Source organism: Hypanus sabinus, chromosome 11, assembly GCF_030144855.1.
Source record: "Hypanus sabinus isolate sHypSab1 chromosome 11, sHypSab1.hap1, whole genome shotgun sequence".
NCBI lineage: Eukaryota > Metazoa > Chordata > Chondrichthyes > Myliobatiformes > Dasyatidae > Hypanus > Hypanus sabinus.
This window is the reverse complement of record NC_082716.1, coordinates 23,018,509-23,041,855: the sequence shown is the minus strand read 5'-3', so window position 1 is coordinate 23,041,855 and position 23,347 is coordinate 23,018,509. Positions and strand designations below refer to the sequence as shown.

Sequence of the window (23,347 nt, the reverse complement as noted above, 5' to 3'; positions counted from 1 at the left end):
CTAACTCCAAAGGATATTAGGAATGGGCAATAAGCACCGGTCTTTACAGCGATAAGCAGATACTGAAAAAATGAAATAAGGTCACTTAAAGTGCAGTTATCCTGGCAAGCCCCAATGCTGTAAGCACCAACAGTTCTAAGAAAAACAATGCAAAGGAAATTGGGGTGACAGCACAGAGCAAGAAGTATTTCATTAATCATGATTCCACAGATGCAAAATAGAACAGCAGGATCATCCAGTTAATGTGTTTGAAAAATCTCTACTGGCTCTCCCTAGAGGACACTTGGATTTTCCTGTCACTGCAATGATACTTTGAATTAATTATTACACTGTTACTGGCCTATTTAAAAACAGAGCACAACAAAAACTCAGTTGCTACGCTATTTGTTAACTATTAACTGACTCAGATGCCACAATCTCTAATACAGTAACATCAGCGCTAGGTGGGTTTAAAATATGCACATTCTAGAAACTTCCCTTTATCCACTTAACTATCATAAATTTAACATTCAAAATTTTAAATTCTGATACTTGCTCTTTTGTGACAATGGATATTGAAAGGATATAATTGCCATTAAGTGTGAGCTTCTATGTTTTTTCTAATAATGTATTTAAAATAATACAATAATTCATAACATCAGATACAAGCTTTAGATGTAATTTATTAAGATGTAAAACATTGCACATTACAAGCTATTCATAACACTTTAATTTTACCCTTTGTATCCCAACTAATAAAATGCATTATATCCTATTACACTCTTAAGGTAAATTAGATACTTAGTAATTTGTTAGAAATTAATGAATCTGTCCTTTACAATAATGTCCTTTTAGCCTTTATTGATAAGAAACCCTTTAACCACAGCTAAAGGAAAATACTGGAGGGTAGAAGTATGACATCTGCAAGTCTGCAAGTCAGTGACATCCACATGCAGTAGAAAGTTCAGTAGAAACTCGGTCACCATATAAAACTGAGTTTTTCCCATTTCACATACCTCTGCTTTTCTTCTCCCACCCACCAAGAATGGGGAAAGGATTCCCTTAACTTCACCTTCTGCCCCCACAGCTTCCACGTTCAACCTCAGCAGCTTTTCATCAAGGTGCTGTCACCAGGCTTGTCTTTCCTCCACAACTCCCTGCATCACTCTTCCACCTCCAGCAAAACCCACTCCTCTTCCTATGCGACAGCAAGAGATGCAGCAACTGGTCTTCTGAACTTTACCCTTTCCATAATCAATAGACCAAAAATATTCCTTCCAAAAGCAGTGATTCACTTACACTTCCAATTTAGAATCTTCTTTCAGTGCTTGTGATGCAGTCTCTTCCATATTGAACAAACCAAACCCAGGCTGGATGACCGCTTTATAAAACACTTCTTTTCAACTGAAAACTGCAATCCTGAGCTTCCATTTGCCTGTCCCTTTAATTCTCCATCTCTGATCTCTTCGTCTTTGATTTCCAACGCTGTTTCAATGAAGCAGCAGCTCATTTTCCACTCAGGAAAGTCACACCTTCTGAGGCTCAATATTGAGTTCAGTTATTTCAGATGACCAACCTTTCCAGCTTGTGTCAGTGCTAACCATGTCTGATGAAAAATAAACTACGTTTACTTTGTTATTCTCTACAGATGCTGCTTGACCAGCGGTGATATTTCGGAGTTCTCCTTTAACTCAGATGTGCAGTAAGTTGCTGTGCTTCGTATCTCATAGTTCCAGCATTTTCCCCACTCTTTCTCATCATCTCCTTTTGTATAATTCTCCTCTGAGCAAATCAGTGGCAATACCAAGCCTCCGGACCCTCTCTCAGTCAGCACCAACACTGTGCCTGTCTCCATGTCTCCTCTTTCCCTCCCCTGTTTCTGCAACTTAAAAACAGGCTTGCTTTCTAACATTCTCCTCATGTTTAGTCTGAAATATTATCTTGAGTTTCTCTTTGCTGCATTTTCTGTTTCTATTTCAGTTGCGAGCATCTACAGTTCTGTTTTTGCTTTTGGCATCAGAGAGGGTCCAAAGGAGGTTCACGATAATTATTCCAGGAATGAAAGGGTTAATGTATGAGTAGCAGTTAATGGCTCTGGGCTTGTACTTGCTGGAGTTTAGAAGAATTGGGGAGGGAGTGTCTCATTGGAATCTATTGAATATTGAAAGGGCTATATAGAATGAATGTGGAGATAATGTTTCCTATAGTGGGGTAGTTATGGAGCAGAGGGCAGAGCTCAGTATAGAAATACATCCCTTTAGAACAGAGATGCAGAGGAACTTCTTTAGCCGGGTGAAATTCATTGGCAGACAGCTGTGAAGGCCAAGCCGCTGTATATATTTAAGGCTGAGATTGATTGGTTTTTGATTAGTAGGGGCATCAAAGGTTATGGAAAGAAGGCAGGGAAAGGGGTTGAGACAGATGATGAATCAGCAGTGATGGAATGGTGAGGCAGACTCAATGGGCTGAGTGGCCTAATTCTGCTCCTATGTCTTATGGCCTTCTCATTAACCAACATGTTTGAAGTTGTGTATATAAAAATGCAACCAGTCACTAGAACAACGGATGAGATAATGCTGGTTACAGAGGATATTTCTTTTATCCATTCTTAGCCTTCTGTCTGGCATTGCCGCACAGTTTTAATTGGTCATCTGCATTTGACGTTGGGCCTACTGCAATCCTTTTGTAGGAGTTAGTAGAGTGAACAGAGCACAGGAGAATCAAGGAGATGGCATTTATTCTGCATTTTGTTTATAGAGAATGTGAGTATGGCCGGGGTGAGTAACAGACTGAAAACACAAGTAGAGAATGATAAATGGAAAAATGATTAGTAAGTATTAATAAGTAATGCAAAATGCAGGAAAATGAAACAAGCTTGGATGGGCATCTTGATCAGTTGGGCTGAAGGGCCTGTTTCTGTGATGTACAGCTAAGTAATGTTAAATCTTTTTTATCATATTACAATACATTTACTAAATGTCTTAAAAGAACTGTTACTTTAAAAAATGACTTATATAATCCCTTGTTCATTACAGATTTATTCAGTTTTAGAAAATAATTTACTTCTACAGTTCACGACTTTGGGCCTCTTCAAAAAATGGGGGGTGGGGTGGAGAGAATCTCATTGAAACATATCAAATATTGGAAGGCCAAGATAAAGTGGACATGGAGAGGATGTTTGCTATAGTGGGAGAGTCTAGGACCAAGGGCACAACCTCAGAATACAACAACATTCCTTTAGAACAGAGATGAGGACAAATTTCTTCAGCCAATGGGCAGTGAATCTGTGGAATTCATTGCCACAGATGCCTATGAAGGCCAAAGTCATTGGGTATAATTAAAGCAGAAGTTGATAGGTTCTTGATGAATAAGCATCATGGGGAGAAGGCAAGAGAACAGGGTTGAGATGAATAATAAATCAGACATGATTGAAGGGTGGAGCAGACTTGATGGGCTGAATGGCCTATTTCTGCTCCTATGTCTTATGATTTGGATTAATGTTGGTTAAATCATTAAAATTTCTGTTAACTTCCTGTAATAGGGGTTAGAATTCTACACCCATCTGTCAACTCATTGGCACAATTTGATAAATGTACATTTAAAGAGACTAATCCCTCTGGTTATTCAATCTGCTTTTCTAAAACACAGACATCAACACTGGAATTCTTTGCGATCATATTAGAGGGTCAAGTTTAAGGATAATCCCAGAGACTCAAAACAACAATTATCTGATCCATCTAGGGTAGCTTTGAGCCCCTATAGACAACTTCACTCCGTGTTACCTTTCAACAGAAAAATATCCAGTCTTACATGAGTTTGTGCATGGATTTAGCCCAGGCCAAAATGTCAAAAAGACACGTGCCTTCTAATTGGTTACTGGAGCCAAGGTAAAGAGAGAACAACACACTAGAGAAGGAGCAACAATAACACGTTCTGAGTAATCCTTTTTACTTAAATATAGAAACGTACTTCCATGTGAATCAAGCCATTGAAACCAACTCGAAAAATCCTCCACTCTCTGGTTTAGTTTGTATGTGTTAAGTATTAAGGTTTGGATGGAATCTGAAGTCCATTTCGAGTCCACTGAAATCCCGTCATGTTGCATTTGCATCCTGACAAATTAAAAAAAGATTACATTGCAATTTTAATTCTTCAGACATGCTATCATGAATATTAGCTAACTATTGTAAAAATAATATCAGCTAAATACTTAACATGCTTGAGGCCAGACCTCTGAACTCATGGGCTGTGTTTTAACCAGTCAATTTCCTCTGAGTATTACCGACAGAAAAATTAAAGACTGGTGCTCAGAAACCCTTGGCCATAAAACGTTGGATTCTGCTATGAAGATTCTTGAATGTTTTTCAGAATATTAAATATAAGTCACCCCATGAATTCATGACATTTGAGATTTCTCTTTCCCTCACTTGGGAGAGTTGCCATGTCACTCAGCAGGATTATGTACCTAGGGAACTTGATTGCCATAACCATTAGGTTCACTGCATCTTTAGTAGACAATATTACTCTTCTTGAGGACCTTCTTACAGGGCAAATACTATACTAGAATTCTAAACAACCTACCAGCTTCTCTACTCTTGCTTCCTCTGTCAACAATTGCAAGAAGATATCTGGACTGATTATTTCTTTACTCCAGAACCTTTTTCCTTCCACACCTAAACCTCTGAGCCTATAATTCTGTAGATACTTTCCAGTGTACCTCATGTTCCCATTAGGATTAGGATTAAGATTAGTGTTTGAGGACATTTGGTATGTCACCAAAGACTCTAGCAAACTTCTACAGATGTACTCTGGAGAACATTCTGATTGGTTGCCTCTCGTACAGAAGCTCCAGCGCACAGGATTGCAAGAGGCTACAGAGGGTTGTAGACTAAGTCAGCTCCATCACAGGCACAAGTCTTCCCACCATCGAGGACATCTTTCAAAAGACAATATTCCTCATTAAGGATCCTCACCATCCAGGACATGTCCGCTTATCATTACTCATCAGGGTGGAGATACAGGAGCCTGAAGATGCATACTCAATGTTTCAGGAGCAGCTTCTTCGCCTTTGTCATCAGATTTCTGAGTAGCCATGAACCTGTGCTCTATTTATTGATTGCAAGTTACAGTATGTTTTAGTGTCTTGCACTTTACTGCTGCCACAAAACAAGAATTTTCCCAACGTACTGTCTCTCATGTCAGCGATTTAAAAAAAAAAACCTGATTTTGAAATCCTGATGATTATCTCCACAGAGATCCAAATTCAGATTACCAAGCTGCTCCTTTTGGACAGCATCATTCCTGTCCGCAAAGTGGTCCTATCTGACAACCATTTCCTCTCTTAAAAAAAAAGAAAGTAATTAGGAAGGCAAATGGAACGTTGGCCTTAATTGAAAGGAGCTAAAGTACAAAAATGCTGTGTCAAATGAGGTCACACCTGGTTACTGCATTCAGTTATTTAAGGAAGGAAACGTGTACAATGGAGGCAGTTCAGAGAAAGATTATGATGTTGGTTCCTGGGATGAATACAATGTTTTATGGAAAACAATCGAGCAATTTGGGCGCTTAAAGTGATGAAGGAGATTTGCAGGTTAGTACTCTGTCAACAGCTGCTATTCACTGCTGCTGGTTTGCATTCTCAAAGTCACTGATGAAATGGGCTGAACTGACATGGATGTACAGAGAATGAGGGAAACAGACACCATGTAGACAGAAAGGATTACTTTACTCCTTTAAGCATTTAATTGCTCGTGTAATTAGTTCAGCATAATATTGTGGGCCAAGGGACCTATTCCTTTCTTGTATTGTTCTATGTTAACATGTTGGAAGAATGAGAGATGATCTTATTGAAATATAATATTTCAAGGGAGCTTGATAGATCAGGAAAAGACAGTTTCTCATGTGAGAGAACCTGGAACAAAGAATTATTATCATTCCAGCTGTATTGCCTATTCCTGTTCAGAGGTATGATCTTTCAATATAATACTGCATGATTTCTCTTTCCTTTTGTTCTTTCTTTCAGTCTTTCTCACTCTTTTCTTCTTCGCCTCTTTCTCACCTTCAAATAGCCCACTTACATACAGTATTATCAAGTTAAATGCTACCCTGACTTCAGTTATAATCAGGTGAGTTTTAATTCAATCAAGCCCTCAGGAAATGCATCTCATGCTTAGAAAAACACATGGAACTTTTATCTGCTGGGTATGATTCATACTTCACAGTGGAAAGATTCCATACCGCTTAATATGAGAAGGATTTGGAACTCAAACTATTGTGCAGCAACTTAGCACACTTAATAGTGCCAGAGTTTTCAACACCCACCATTGGCTGTAGTTCTGCCACGTATCTGTTACTCTTCCGGCTTGCTTTGTCACTCCCACTGCTTCTTGTGATTTCTTCATTGGTTTTGCCGATGAATTTCTAGAGAAACGATAAGAACTTTTCTCAAGTGTTTACATGAGAGCATTATTATACATCAATAGGATTTCTGCAAAGTGAAGCTAATGCTAATAAAGTCATGATAATTGTGCTTATCACTTATAAAACAAACACACACCCACAGAATCAATTATTAAGCAAACTTCCAATTTCTACAAAAAGGAGTGGATACAGCCTGGTCCACCACTGAGCACATCTACAAGGAGTACTGCCACAAAAAAGCAAGATCCATCCAGGTCATGCTCTCTTCTTGCTGCTGTCATGGGGAAGGAGGTACAGGAACCTTAGGTCCCACACCACCAGGTTCAGGAACAGTTATTACCCTTCAACCATCAGGGATCTCAGCCAGAGTGGATAACTTCTCTTACCTCAACACTGAACACTGATTTCACAATCTAAAAATTCTCTTTCAAGGTCTCTACAACTCATGTTCTCTATATTACTTATTATTATTATTTGCATTTTTTGAATTTGCACATTGGTTGGTTGTCAGTCTTTGTATGTAGGTTTACATTGCAGATATTGTGAGCGCCTGCAAGAAAATTAATCAGTGTTGTATATGGTGCCATATAAGTCCTTTGATAATAAATTTACTTTGAACTTAGAACTTTGTTTGAATTTCTTTTTGCCTGACACATCTTAGAGTAGACCGATGCCAATATTGCACTAATTTAGGGGCTATCTTTCTTGAGCTTGGGTCAAAAGAAGAACAAGTTGAAACAGTCGAAATGTCAGTCAGGCCCAGAGTACCTTATCTCTCAGTATGCTGAGAGAGAGCTACAGATTAGTGCTTCATCATTTGCAGTTTAGTGCCGCAGGGTTTGTCTTCTGCACGTTACCAAAATAATGAGTTGAATTGAACTGGGATAAAACCTGTGGAAGCACTTCCCAAGGCAAGCAGCGTTGGAGGGAAGAGAAACAAGAGACATTTGTGATAAGTTGCAGACTAAAGTAACAACTACTTTAAAAGATGGCAGTTAGAGTCAGAAGATAAAGAAACAAATTGAAACAGTAGGAACAACCTGTGGAGAGCACAAAGTACACTGCAGATGCTGGGGTCAAAGCAACATGTACAACACACTGGAGGAACTCAGCAGGGCGGACAGCATCCGTGGAAACGAGCAGTCAACGTTTCGGGCCGAGACCCTTTGTCAGGACTGAAGAGGGAGGGGGCAGGGGCCGTATAAAGAAGGTGGGGGGAGGGTGGAAGGTGCCAGGTGAAAAAGATCGAGGGGAAGCAGGGAGGGGATAGGCAGGAAAGGGGAAGAAGGAATGCAAGGTCAAAGCACTGTGTAGTAGAAGGAGGCAGAATCACGATAGAGGTGATAGGCAGCTAGAAGAGGAGGCAGAGTAAAACTAGGATGGGGGAAGGGAGAGGGAGGGAATTACCAGAAGTTGGAGAATTCAATGTTCATGCCAAGAGGCTGGAGGCTACCCAGACAGTATATGAGGTGTTGCTCCTCCAACCTGAGTTTGGTCTCATCATGGCAGTAGAGGAGGCCATGTATGGACATATCCGAATGGGAATGTGAAGCAGGGTGGCAACCGGGAGATCCTGTCTGTTGTGGCGGGCGGAGCGGAGGTGCTTGACGAAGCAGTCCCCCAATCTGCATCAGGTCTCGCCGATGTAGAGGAGGCTGCACTGGGAGCACCGGATGCAATAGATGACCCCAACAGACTCACAAGTGAAGTGTTGCCTCACCTGGAAAGAGTGTTTGGGGCCCTGAATGGTGGTAAGAGAGGAGGTGTAGGGACAGGTGTAGCACTTACACTTGAAGGGATAAGTGCCAGGTGGGAGATCTGTGGGGAGGGACGTGTGTACCAGGCAGTCGCGGAGGGTCTGATCCCTGTGAAAAGCAGAGAGGGGTCGAGAGGGAAAGATGTGCTTAGTGGTGGGGTCCTGTTGAAGTTGGCGGAAGTTGCGGAGGATAATATGCTGGATCCGGAGGCTGGTGGGGTGGTAGGTGAGGACAAGGGGAACACGGTCCCTGTTGTGGTGATGGGAGGATGGGCTGAGGGCCGAAGTGCAGGAAATGGAGGAGATGCGAGTGAGGACATCATTGATGACGGCAGAAGGGAAACCACGATCCTTAAAGAAAGAGGACATTTGGGATGTTCTGGAATGGAAAGCCTTATCCTGGGAGCAGATGCAGCAGAGACAGAGGAACTGGGAATAGGGAAAAGCATTTTTGCATTTGGCTGGGTGGAAAGAGGTATAGTCGAGATTGAGAGTCAGTGGGTTTATAGAAGATGTCAGTGGACAGTCTGTCTCCAGAATGGAGACCGAGAGATCGAGGAAGGGGAGAGAAGTGTCCGAGATGGACCAAGTGAATTTGAGGGCTGGGTGGAAGTTAGAGGCAAAGTCAATGAAATTGATGAGCTCAGCATGGGTGCAGGAAGCAGCACCAATGTAGTCGTCAATGTAGCAAAGTAAAAGTTGGGGAGCAGTACCAGTATAGATTTGGAGCCTAGACTATTCCACATAACACATGAAGAGGCAGGCATTGCTGGGGGCCATGTGAGTGAGTGCCCATAACTACACCCTTGGTCTGAAGAAAGTGGGAAGAGCCAAAAGAGAAGTTATTAAGTGCTAGTACCAGTTCCACCAACCGCAGGAGTGTGGTGGTGTTGGGGAACTGGTGAGGTCTATCATCCAGAAAGTAGTGGAGGGCTTTGAGGCCTTCTTGATGGGGAATGGAAGTGTATAAATATTGGACATCCATAGTGAAAGTGAAGCGGTTGGGACCAGTAACTGGAAGTTATTGAAGAGGTGGAGGGCATGGGATGTATCCCGGATGTAGGTAGGGAGGGACTGAACTAAAAATGGAGTCCAGGTATGCAGATACAAGTTCGGTGGGGCAGGAGCAGGCCGAAACTATAGGCCTACCAGGATAGTCAGGCTTGTGGATCCTGGGGAGGAGGTAAAACTGAGCAGTGCAAGGTGTGGGAATTATGAGTTATTTGGCTGAGGATGGAAGGTCTCCAGAGTTGATAAGAGCGGTGATGGTACGGGAGACAATGGATTGATGTTTCTTGGTGAGGTCCTGTTCCAGGGGTAAGTAAAAGGAGATGTTAGAGAGCTGCCGTTTGACCTCAGTGAGGTAGAGGTCCGTCGGCCAGACTACTGTGGCACCACCTTTGTCTGCGGGTTTGTACGCGGTTTCAAAGAAAGTATTGTCCGTACATTGTAAAAATGGAGTTGCCCTTTGACGTTTGGCACAAATAATGTCGAGCCCCATGTTGGGCCAGCAGACCTTTCCACTGAAAGCGTCTCCATATGATGCCTGCTATACCTTGTTTTGACAAATAAAGAAGTTTCTTTGTATCTACCAGTAATCTTCTCTGACAATTTCGTTCATGCAACAACAAAAGGATGGAAATTGGCAACAAAAGTACTGAAATGCAGTCACAAAAAGCAGCGCCAATATAGTATTCAATGTGTTTGAAAAGGTTTTAGGGGAGGGATTCTGATTAGAATTAAAACTAGGCCATTCCAAGTATTCAACAAAGACAGGAACACTTCCACAGCTACACCTTTGATTGGAGAAGTGGATGGACTTGAAGGCGAAATTGTTCAAAGAACAAGCTTAGCCAGGTTGTAGAATCTATGTTCAAGTCAAAATCCACCCTAATTGCTCTTTTTAATGCAACTTTGGTTTACACCTTATTAGAGATCCTCCCCTTTAAAGCCCACTATTCCAGTTCTGCTAGAAGGTCCTTGTCTTTCTAACAGATTCATTTCCCATAGATACTGCTTGACCTGATGATTGCTTCCACCATTTCCTGTTTTTCTGTTGGCTTTCCAGTGTCTGCAGCTTTTCGCTCCAAAGCCTAAGTCGAACTGAGGAAATTCGCCCGGTTATTGGCTAGTTGCACCTTGCCCAGCTCAGACGGCTGTGTGATGGCCCAAAGTCTGAGCTGAGCTGGTGGCCGTGCTCCATGCACTTTGTCCAGGGGCTGAGAATGGAGGGTGTAGAGACACACTTTGCATTTCTCCCACGTAGCACTGGTGGGTCACCAGGCCTGTGGAAGAAGATAAATGCAGACAATGGTGCAAGCTATTTTGATAAACACCACTATTAACACTTTATTGTTTAGCTGCACTACCTTTTCCTTGACACAAGAGATTTTGCAGATGCTGGAAATCCTGGTGTCCCGATGAAGGGTCACGGCCTGAAACGTCAACTTTCCACAGTTGGTGCCTGACCTGCTGAGCTCCTCCAGCATTTTGTGTGTGTCACTCCACACTTACCCTGTCGCTGAGACACTTCACTCTGCATTCTACCGTGCACTCCCTCAATGCACTGTGTAATGATTCTATCCGCATGAACAGTATGCAAGACAAGCTTCTTGCTGCATCTTGGTGCACATGACGATAATAAATCAATACCATATTTTAAAAATTAATGTGCTTTCACATTAAATGGACTCAGCACGGTGGTTAAGTCACAGACCAGCAGTCGGAGTTCTGGACCACTGATCAGGAGGCATGAGTTCAATTCATGACCGCTGTGGAATTTAAATTAAGGTAATTGAATAAATCTGGAGTTAAAATTTGCCTCAGTAATGATAACCACAGAACTGCATGTGAACCATCTTGTTCACTGATTTCCTTCAGGTGAAGAGATTTGCCATCCTCATTCAGTTTGCTTTGAATGCGAATCCAGATCCCACAACGTGGTCATGAGGGGACGTAGATAAGGTGCATGGTCACAGCGCCTCCCCCAGGATAGGGAAGTCTGAAACCAGAGGAACGTAGATTTAACGTGAGACGAGAAAAAAATTTAAAAGGGACCTAAGGGGAAACCTTTTGACACAGAGGGTGGTGGATGTATAGTACGAGTGGCCAGGTGAAGGGGAAGAGGCTGGTACAATTATAATGTACTGAGTTGGAACTGGGTTATCATTGTCACAGGCACTGAGATACAATGAAACACTTGTCTTGCATGCTGTTCATACAGATCAGATCATTACACACTGCATTAAGGTAGAACAAGATAAAACTATAAAAATGCAGAATAAGGCACACAAAGTGCTGCAGAAACTCAGCAAGTCAGCCACCATCTATGGAAAGGAAAACAGTTAATGTTTCAGGCTAAGTACCTTCGGGATGCTGCCTGATTTGCTAAGTTCCTCCAGCACTTTTTGTGCAGTGTTGCTTAAGTTTCCCAACATCTGCAGATATTTACAATGCGGGAAAGTATAACAGCAATGAAGGAAAAGTGCAATGCAGTTAAACAATAAGGTGCAAGATCATAACAAAGTAGATTTTGAGATCAAGTCCATCTTGCAGTTGGGAGCCGTTTAATAGTCTTCTAACAGCGGGATAGAAGCTGTCCTTGAGCCTGGTGGTATGAGCTTTCAGGCCTTTCAACTTTCTGCCTGATGGAAGGGTCGAGAAGAGAGATGGTCTGGAACGGGAGATTGATTATGCTGGCTCGTTGCTAAAGCAACGAGGAGGCTAAACATTTAGACAGGTATGTGGATAGAAAAGGTTTAGGGGTATGGGCCAACTGCAGGAAAATGGGACTAGCCCAGATGGACATCTTGGTTGACGTTGCCCAGATGGGTTGAAAGGCCGGTTTTCTTGCTGCATAACTTCCCAAATTTTCACTACCTCCTTATCTCAGGGGTAATTAAAATGGATGATAATTTTCAGTGGTGTTTGTGTTCCCTGACCAAATCAACACCTCTCCAGAGGCAGAAAGGTAACAGCTGGTGGGGTAGAGACCACAGGCACTGAGTCTGCCCACCAGCAAGGTCTAGGGTAACTGGTCCAATGGGTTATTGTTTACACAGTCCCATTTACCAATGACTGCTAACGTATTCATCTAGAAAAAAAAACCCCAGTGAAGGAATTGAGAACTTGTTTTGTTGAATTTAATGTAATTCCATGAGACTGTAACCCCAATGGATACAAGAATATAGAGCTTGTCTTTCAGATTAATGGTGTCCTTGAAAGTACCTTCTTGTTTGCTTCAGAATTTCACTAGATGCAGTATTTTGGCTTTGTGTTTGTACCTGTGGTGTGTCATGGGTACTTGTGAAATACTCTAGGGATGAGTATAACTTCAACTTTTCACTTAGATACAGCACATTAATGAACACAACATTTTTCTGTGGCAATTGAGAAGCAAAAAGCAGAAAATAGTAATTTAATAATCAGAATAAAAATATAAAATGTAGGAAAATATTCAGCTGAGCCAACATTTGTAGTGGAAAGAAAACCCAGAGTTAATGTTTCAGCTGGAATTCCTTTCAGCAGAACAAAGAAAAGTTGGAAATAAAACTTGCTTTAAGTTGCAGAGAAGGGGCAGGTGGAGAAGGAAGGCCTGTAATAGGTGAAGATCAGGGCAGATCAAATATTCATAGATAATATAGTATGGGAAGAGACTCTTCGGCCTAACCTGTCCATGCCAACCAAGGTGCCCATCTCTGTCATTTACCCATGTTAAGCCTATATCCAAAGTCAAAGTAAATTTATTATTTAAGCACGCATATGTCACCATTTACTACCCCGAGATTCATGTCCTTGCAGGCATTCACAGGAAAATAAGAAACACAATACAATAGAATTATGAAAAGCTATACTTATGCTGGTTCAGGATTCTGATGGTTGTAGTTTAATTGCTGTTCTTAAACCTGAAGGTGCGGGACCTGAGGCTCCTGTACCTCTTGCCCAGTGATTGCCGTGAGAAGTGAGTATGGCCTGGATGGTGGGGGTCCTTGATAGTGAGTACTACTTTCTTGTGGTAGCACTCCTTGTAAATGTGCTCAGTTGTGGAGAGGGCTTTGCTTGTGATGGACTGGGCTGTATCCACCACTTTCTGTAGCCTTTTCTGATCTTGGGCATTGGTGTTTCTATACCAGGCTGTAACGCAATCAATCAGGATCCTCTCCACTAAGCAAACTTCTGAAAAAGTAGAGGTGTTTTATGTTGGCACATGCTGGTCCAAGGACAGACCCTTTGATATAATGTCAAGGAATTAAAAATTACTGACCCCCTCCACCTCTGAATAAGGATAAAACTGTCATCAATCTTGGAACTGGATTCAAACATGACAAAGGCACCTCTAGCCCAGTTCACATTATAAAATCCTCCTCAGAAACATCTAGGCAATGGTGCTTAAACTGACTTGATACCATCATTCTCACAGAACTATTATAGGCCTGAAGAAATTGAAAACCTGCAGAACAGCCAGCTGGAATAACTTTAGGTCAGTGAACAAATAGACAAAAACAAACGTCTTAGGTGGCAGAAGGTGTGGAGGCTGCTGTTATTTGTATTAACTCTTTCTGGATTGCAGTAATCAAAAATTGACATAACGAAGGCTCATAGAGGGCCAAGGACCATTTTGCAGATTGATTTTGTGGAACCTTTACCCTTAACTCCCAGTGGATTGCAATATACCCTGGTGATATTGGATACTTTCACCAAATTGATTAGGACATTCCTGATGAAAGTTAAGGTTACAGTCTGAATTTTATTTGAGGAAACCTATTGTGTCATAGAATATCATATGGGATGAAAAATAAACAGCAGATGTGCCATCTAAACCCAGGGAATTGAAGATAATGATCAGCATAATGATCTCCCTTTACATCTCGGAGATTCGTAGGGCCACGTGACATTATTGACAGAGTAAGTCCATCGGTATATCGAATCCAGGTTGCTCCTGATCGGTTGGGTTGGCATCGTATTAACCAACTTAAATGCTTTGGAAAAAGCCGATGTCCTTTTGATGCTGAGGTTCACAGAACACATTGTCAACGAGATAGTCTGGAATGGGATGATGATATTCTTAGTTTTGTTTTTCAGTCAATTGTTAGTGATGTGGACACATAAGCACGTGCCTCCATAGTAAAAGGGGTAGCTACCCACAGGTTAAAAAGGGAAAGGTTAAAGCAGATTTAGAGACAATAGGAAAGCAGAAGATGGGAGACTGTGTTCCTTGCCAGATCTTCTGGGAAGAAAGTGGGAGATTAAAAAGTTACATGTGGGAAATACATCAATTATCAGATCTTAGTTAAGTGCCGAAATTGCACTTGGTGTTCATTTCTAGGTATTCAAAATGATCGATGTTGGAATACTGTTGTTGACCTGTCAGATTCTCCTATATTATTGACTGACCATGACAGTCTACTACTGGCCAATTGAATATTCACCTGGACAAATGCAAAGAATGAAGTTAGGGTGGTTACAGATGAACTATTCACAACGTTTGCAAGAGAACCAATTTGGATCCCATCAGATGCCATGGTAATAAAAGACTGAATGAGGAAGATCAAATGGCTATGTGAATTTCTGAAGAAGTTAAACAAAATTTTGCAAGATATTTGAGGATAATCATGACAGGCCTACAGTAATATAGGGAAAGGATGGTACTGTTGGGGTAATGATAGGAAGTCACTCTTTTACGGGTCCTGCTTCAGATAGCAAAGGGCTTCTCACTCAAATACTTCACTGTGAATGGAATGTTGCGTGAATACAAATCAAAAACAAGACAATCAATTAGCCTGTGATCTGGTTAGTATTAATGGCATTCCAGTTACTTTGCTGCCTGAGAACTTCCCCTTACCCCTAGTCCAACAAATGATACCACAACCGTGACAGTACCAGTTGTTACTAGCCCTTGTTGTGTGATGAGGTCCGGAAAGATAAAACACAATTACCCAAATTGTTGTGAAAAAGCCATTTCCCTCAATATGCAACGTACTTTCCTAAGTGTCTTGCAATGGCAACTTAAAAACTTAGATGCTTGTGTGCCAGGTAGGGTTGCCAACTGTCTCGTATTAGCTGGGACATCCCGTATATTGGGCTAAATTGGTTTGTCCCATACGGGACCGCCCTTGTCCTGTAAGGTAGAGCGTTCCTATGAAACCGTTCGTAAGCCAAAATGTTGTAAAGCGAAGAAGCAATTACCATTAATTTATATGGAAAAACTTTGAGCGTTTCCAAACCCAAAAAATAACCTACCAAATTATACCAAATAGCACATAAAACCTAAAATAAAACTAACATATAGTAACAGCAGGAATGATATGATAAATACACAGCCTATGTAAAGTAGAAATAACGTATGTACAGTGTAGTTTCACTTAACAGAATCAGAAAGATTAAGCCAAAACCGATATGTAGAAAAAAAATCGGCACGTACATGCATGCGCACACACGTGCCCGCGCAAGGCTTCATGGTCATTGTAGTCTTTCTTGGGGTAATCACAAGTGTCCCGTATTTGACTGCTACTTTTGTCCCTTATTTGGGAGTGAGAAAGTTGGCAACACTAGTGCCACTGCAATTTTTTCCATAATGATTATATTTTAACATCATGCAAGTGTATCTACCCATTATTAATAAAAAGCACTATTATACTTATTATTATTACATGTACTAACATATAATATAATGTATATTTTATAACTTTATGATTTTCCTTCCATTTTTGGAACCATTTTGATTTAATGCTGTTTGTTGCAACAGTAATTGCAAATTGCTTTGAACAATGAAGTTTTTACTGTCTGGATAAATACAATTGCTTTCAACCCTGTTTCATTAATAGTGACTAGAATTCACATTGTATTAACTAATCTACATTGTCAGTTAGTCAGTAGACTAATCTACATCTGCCATTTCAAATAGAATTTCTTTCCATGTCATATTAATAATACTTTTTAAATAATTATTATGCTAACATTAGTGAGTGTTCTGAAGTCTGGTGTTCCTTTTAGACTTGTATTTACCCTAACCTATTTGAATTCATATGATCTCCAAAATTTCTGTGGATCAGAAAGGGGGAGATGTTGCCCCAAAGAAATTGAAAATCTGTGTGAAAGCCAGCTAGAACAAGTGAATCACAGTGGACAAATAGACAAAACAAATGTCGTAGTTCTTGCCAGGTGGTGGAAGAAATGGAAGCCGGTGTTTTCCAAATTTACTCTTTCTGACTCAAAGTATGTAATTAAAAGTGGACGTAACAAGATTGCTACTGATAATCTGCTAGTCATAGATTATTTCTAAATGAGAAGTTGTTTGTGGGATGCTCTTTGATACGGCAGAAGAATCAACACAGGTTTATAAGAAGGGTCGTCTCTCTGTCTGTGTATTGGAGAGGCCTGAGCTATGGAGATACAAAGCTATTAGAAGAGAAAAGGTGAAATATGAAGATAAACTAGCTAATAAAAGAGGATGCAAAAAGCTTTTTCAGATATATAAAGGATTAAACTAAGAAAGAGAGTGGATACCACTGGAAAATGACACTCGGAGGGCAGTATTTGGGACAAAGATATGACAGACAAATTTAAGAAGTCTTTTATGTCAGTCTTCACTGAGGAAGACACTAGCAGTATGGCAGGGGACAGAAGTGAGTGTAATTGCTGTTACTAGCAAAAGGTTCTTGGGAAGCTGAAAAAGCTGAAGTAGCTAAGCCACCTAGACCAGATGGACTACACTCCAAGATTCTGTAAGAGGTAGCTGAAAAGATTGTGGAGACATTTTCAGTGATCTTTCAAGAATCACTAGGGTCTGGAACAGTTCCAGATGACTGGAAAACTGTAAATTCCACTCCACTCCTTAAGAAGGGAGGGAGGTAGAAGAAAGGAAATTATAGGCCAGTTAGCCTGACTTCAGTTGCTGGAGTCTATTATTAAAGCCAATGTCTGCATGGTTTCGTTAAGGGGAAGTCTTGCCTGACAAATCCTTTGGAATTCTTTGAGGAAATAACAGGCAGAGTAGACAAAGGAGAGTTAGTGAATGTTATTTACTTGGACTTTCAGAAGCCCTCTGACAAGGTGCCACACATGAGGCAGTTTAACATGATAAGACCCCATGGTATTACAGCAATAGTACCAGCATGGATAGAAGATTAGCTGACTGGCAGTTGGCAAAGCGTGGGAATAAAAGAGCCTTTTCTGGTTGGTTGCCAGGGACTAGTGGGGTATCGTGGGGTCAGTGTTGGAACCATTATATATCAATGATTTGGATGATGGAATTAATGGCTTTGTGGTCAAGTTTATAGGCGATACAAAAATAGGTGGAGGAGCAGGTAGTGTTGAGGAAGCAGGGAATCTACAGAGTCTTAGACAGAGCAGTAGAATGGGCAAAAAGTGACAGATGGAATATAGTGTAGGGAAGTGTAGGGTCATGCACTTTGGTAGAACAAGTAAAGCTGTAAATTATATTTTCTAAATGGGGAGAAAATTCCAAAAATTCAAGATGCAAAGGGACTTGTGAGTCCTTGTGCAAGATTCACTAAAGGTTAACCTGCAGGATGAGGTGATGGTAAAGAAGGCAAATGTAATGTTAGCATTAATTTTGAGAAAACTAGGATATAAAAGCAAGGATGTAATGTGGGGGCTTTACAAGACATTGGCCAGACTGCACTTGGAGCAGTTTTCAGCCCCTTATCTGAGAAAGGATATGCTTTGAACCCTCAAAGGGGTTCACTAGAAGAAGGAGTTCAGACAGACGTAGCATGTATTCAGCAAAGGCAGCCGTTTGACAAACTTACTGAAGTTCTTTGAGGATATAACGAGCACAGTGGAAAGAGGGGGACAGATGGGCGTAATTTACTTGGATTTCATGAAGGTGTTTGATAAGGTGCCACATAACAGGCTTATCCATAAAATAAGGATGCATAGAGTTGGGAATGATAACATGGATAGAGGATTGGTTAGCTAATAGAAAACAGAGAGTTGGAATACATGGGTGTTACTCTGGTTGGCATCAGTGGTGACGGTGTGCTACAGAGATCGGTGCTGGGCTCGTAATTGTTCATGATATACATTAACGATCTGGAAGATGGGACAGAGGGTAGTGTATCTAAGTTTGCTGATGACACTAAGTTGAGTGGAAAAACAAATTGTGCAGAAGATACAGAGTGTCTCCAGAGAGATATAGATAGGTTAAGTGAGTGGGCAAGGGTTTGGCAAATGGAGCACAATGTCAGTAAATGTGAGGTCACCCTCACATGTGAAAGGATGTGAAGGAAAATTGGAAGATCAGATTATTATTTAAAAGGTAAAAATTGCAGCATGCTTCTGCACAGAGGAACTTGAGAGTGCTTGTACATGAATCACAAAAGGTTGGTTTGCAGGTGCAGCAGGTTATCAAGAAGGCAAATGGGATGTTGGCCTTCATTGCTAGAGGGATTGAATTCAAGAGCAGGGAGGTCATGCTGCAACTATACAGGGTACTGGTGAGGCTGCACCTGGAGTACTGTGTGCAGTTCTGGTCTCCTTACTTGAGCAAAGATACACTGGCTTTGGAGACAGTGCAGATGAGGTTCACCAGGTTGATTCCAGGGATGAGGGGGTTAGACTATGTGGAGAGATTGAGTTGCCTGACTCTATACTCTGGAATTCAGAAGAATGAGAGGGGATCTTATAGAAACATATAAGATTATGAAAGGGATAGATAAGATAGAAGTAGGAAAGTTGTTTCCACTGGTAGGTGAGACTAGAACTAGGGAACATAGCCTCAAGATTCAGGGGAGTGGACTTAGGATGGAGATGAGGAGAAACTGCTTTTCCCAGAGCGGTGAATCTGTGGAATTCTCTGCCCACCGCCCCCCCTCCCCCCCAATGAAGCAGTGCAGGCTACCTCAGTAAATTTATTTAAGACAAGGATAAGACAAGGTTGGATAGGTTTTTGCAAAGTAGGAGAATTAAAGATTATGGGGAAAAGGCAGGTAGGTGGAGATGAGTCATGGTCAAATCAGCCATGATCTTATTGAATGGTGGGGCAGGCTCGACCGGTCAGATGGCTGACTCCTGCTCCTGTTTCTTATGTTGTAATATAGGATCCCAGGAATGAAAGAGTTAATAAAAGTTTATAAGAATGGACATAGAGAGGATGTTTACTATAGTGGGAATTTCTTGGACCAGAGGACACAGCCTCAGAATAGAAGGACATCCATTAGTTTTATTTTAGCCAGAGACTGATGAATCTGTTAAATTCTTTGCCATGGATGGCTGTGGAGGCACTCCACAAGTCACTAGGTATATTTAAAGTGGAAGTTGATAGATTCTTGATTTGTATGGGTATCAAAGGTTATGGGAAGAAGGCAGGAGGAGGCAGGATTTCGAGGGATAATAAATTAGCCATGATGGAATAGTAAAGCAGACTCAGTGGATCAAATGGACTAAATCTGCTCTTCTGTCTTACTGTCTTGTAACCTAATTGATGTCTGTCCTGTAGATGGGTGACCAGAACTGACACAATACTCCAGATCTGGCCTCACCAACATTTTATTCAACTTCAGCCTAACACCCCAACTCCCGTACTCAAAGCCCTGAAGGCCAATGCGCCAAAAGCTCTCACTGTTAAAAGTTCCGAAGTATTCTTCAACATTAACTCCGTTCTTCATCTGCCACAGATGCTGCCAGCTCTACTGAGTACTCTATTTCTGAATTCCAGCACTTCCAACGTCATTCACTACTTTTTCCTCCCCCTCCTCATGAGGGCTGCACGGTTTTGTAGTGCAACACGGTACAGTGCAAGTGCTCAGGGTTCAATTCCTGCAGCTGCTTGTAAGGTTTTGTATATTCTCTCCATGAACGCATGGGTTCCGTCTGCTTGCTCTGGTTTCTTCCCGTACGGTTTGGGTTAGTGTTGTGGGAATCGCGGCATTTGCATGCTTCCCCCAGCATAATTCTCAGACTGTGTTGGTCATTGGTGCAAAATGACTCATTTCACCCTATGTTTTGATGTACATGTGACAAATAAAACTGATCTTTAGCCTTCTGATCTTAATCCTCTGCTTTCATTCACCTTGTACATCTATATCTCCAGACAGATCAGCTGCGATTTACGAACCTTCACCACCATCTCTCAGCAGGCCCCCCAGACACTGACAACGTTCATCCCCTGCTGGTCTTTATCCATTTGCAGTCCTCCTGACCCTCAACTCCCTCCCTCCCCCCTACAACCTACAACACACCTTATTTCTAACATTTCCTCATTCAGGTGAAAGGTCATTAATCTAAACTGTTGGGCACACTTCCCTCTCAACAGATGCTGCCTGACCCGCCACCATGTTCAGTTTTAGATTGCTGGGGGAAGGGGATTTCAACTGAGCTGAGAGCGTGGCACTAAGATCGCTACAACGAGACCATTTATTTACTTACCGAGACATAGCACAGAATAGACATAGTCCAGCTCTGCAAACCAAACCGCCCAGCAATCCTCTGATACAATCCTAACCTAATTACAGAACGATTTACGATGACCAACTAACCTACCTGGCAGTACGTCTTTGGACTGTGGCAGGAAACTGAAGCCCCTGGATGAACGGGGAGAACGTGCAAACTCCTTACAGACGGTGGCGGGAATCGAACCCGGGTCGCTGGGACTGTGAAGTGTGCTGTCCACTACACTACTGCGCCCCTCCCCCCCACCAACCCATACAGACATATACAACAGGGATATTACCGCATTATATTACGGAATAATGAGTTAACGTACAGTACATGCAAAATGGGACCGTGTGAGCCTTCCCCCTCACCACTCCTGTCTTTCTCTTGTTAAAGACGTGAAGATTGTTGTGTTCGTTATTGAGGGATAGTGAAGAGAAATACCCGGATGCCCAGCTTTGCCAGATATCCAACTGGACTTTATTGATAATGCTGCGTGTACAATATGTGAACTCCTCCTAGCTGAGAGTGGCTAACTGAGTGACACAGGAGTAACAGTATTAACTACCACTACAAAGATCAGAAGGGTCAGTACCCACCCTCCCTCCACTTACCATCAACTCCTTGTCCATGAAGTACGGCTTTTCCGCAGACCCATCATTCGTTGCTAGGTCGATAGCATAGCACATGAAGAGGACATCGACCACCATTTCAAACACCGACAGGAAGCAGTGAGCCACCAAATAGGCAAAAAAGGACACCAATATGAGAGGGACTCCCCAGACATTCAAGTCACGGTTGTAGTTAAATATCATGAGGCCTCCAAAGACTGTGAAGCACACAATGAACACCTGTAAAGAACAAGACGTGATGTACATTACATTCACAAATATCAAGCAAAACATCACTGCTAACAGAGGGAAATTATCTTCCAACCTATTTCAAATGGCCATCTATTTTCTCCATTATTTTATTTACCTTATTTGATCGACATACAGCACTGAGCTATCCAGAAATCCCCTTATTTAATCTGAGCCTAAGCACAGAACATTTTATAATGACCAATTAACCTACCGGCCAGTAGGTCTTTGGACTGCGGGGAGGAAACCGGAGCAATGGGGAGAACATACAAACTCCTTACAGGCAGCAATGGGAATTGAACCCAGGTTGCCTGTACTGCAAAGTGTTGTGCTAACCACGACACTTTTGTGCCACCCATTATCGATGGCTTAGACTCTTCACCAGGATGTGAAATCTGACTGCTGCACCATACCTCATCCTGCTGGCTATACTCAGAGGTGAGGGGATTATCTGGAGGCAACTCATTACACAAAAGCAACACGTCAATGCCATTTTTTTGGCTCAGTCAGATTTTGGGCTGGATGACGGAGCAACGGCCCTCTGTAAGATCATGGCTCAATTCCCGCTGCTCTCTGTAAGGAGTTTGTACATTCTCTCTGTAACCGCATGTGTTTCCTTCAGGTGATCTGGTTTCAGGTGTTCTCTTATAATTTGTAAGAGAATGAGGGGAGATTTGATAGAAGTATACAAAATTATGAGGGTTATAGATAAGGTAAATGCAAGCAAGCTTTTTCCATTGTGGTCGGGTGGGACTACAAGCAGAGGTCATGGGTTAAGGATGAAAGGTGAAATGTTTAAGGGGAACACAAGGGGGAACTTCTTCAGGCAGAAGGTGGTGAGAGTGTGGAACGAGCTGCCAGCAGGACTGGTGGAGTCAGGTTCGATTTCAATATTTAAGAGAAATTAATATAGGTACCTAGAGGCATGGAGGTCTATGGTCCATGTGTAGTTCAATGGGACTAGGCAGATTAAAAGTTCAACAGGGTTTAGCTGGGCTGAAAGGCTTGTTCCTGTGCTGTAGTGCTCTGTGACATTACAAACCAATTATTTAGTAGAGCCCGTCAGAATTAAAACAAGTCTCTCAATGGGCATTGTGAGTACTCACCTTTCCCAGAAACAACATAAAGTCTCCAAAGCAATTGACTGCAGCCAAATTCAGCGCATTACTGACAAAGAGAAAGAATGCTTCTTTGGCCGAGCTGCAGAAATTTGTCCCATTGATCGCGGTTGCAATGTATGCATTCTGAAAGAGAAAGTGGGATGCTTGTATGTATAATGAGGTTATTGAAGGAACATTGTTCAAAGAAACATTTTGCAAGTGCATCTCTTTGCGTCTTTCCAACCATAAAGTGATTATCACAGCTTTGCAATTGCAAAGCTACTCAACACACCTACTCAATATTCTCTATTTGTTGCTTATAACACAGCATCAGTTAATCTTCACCTCTTCAGCAGCTCATTCAACAGTTCACCTTCAATATACACTCAGTGGCCACTTTATTAGGAACCCCTGTACCTAATAAAGTGGCCACTGAGTGTATGTCCATGGTCCTTTGCTGCTGTAGCCCACCCACTTCAAGGTTCAGCGTGTTGTGCGTTCAGAGATGCTCTTCTGCACTCCACTCTTGTAACTGGTAGTTACTTGAGTTGCTGCTTCCTTCCTGTCAGCTTGAACTGGTCTGACCACTCTCATTAACAAGGCTCTTTTATCCCCATGGATTTATTTTTGTTTCTCGCACCATTCTCCGTAAACTCGAGAGACTATTGCACATGAAAATCCCAGGAGATGAGCAGTCTCTAAGATATTCAGACCACACCGTCTGGCACCAATGATCATTCCATGGTCAAAGTCACTTAGATCACATTTCTTCTCCCTTCTGATGTTTAGTCCGAACAACAACTGAACCTCATGACCATGTATGTATGCTTTTAAACATT

The 23,347-nt window shown here is 41.8% G+C and overlaps 1 protein-coding gene across 7 annotated transcripts in view; it reads right to left on the bottom strand.

Annotated features, from left to right (window-relative positions):
- Window positions 1-23,347, bottom strand: part of LOC132401765 (choline transporter-like protein 3) — a 160,696-nt gene that overhangs the window by 16,481 nt on the left and 120,868 nt on the right. For 6 of the 7 annotated variants that reach the window (XM_059983943.1, XM_059983942.1, XM_059983947.1 and 3 more), the window contains 4 exons: window positions 22,515-22,652; window positions 21,163-21,399; window positions 6,301-6,399; window positions 638-4,091 (listed from right to left, as the gene is read on the bottom strand). In XM_059983943.1, the coding sequence (XP_059839926.1) occupies window positions 4,074-4,091; window positions 6,301-6,399; window positions 21,163-21,399; window positions 22,515-22,652 (492 nt within the window). In that variant the 3' untranslated portion in view covers window positions 638-4,073. Of the gene's footprint in view, window positions 1-637; window positions 4,092-6,300; window positions 6,400-21,162; window positions 21,400-22,514; window positions 22,653-23,347 lie in introns of those variants that run through there. The other variant, XR_009514696.1, reaches the window with a different exon arrangement.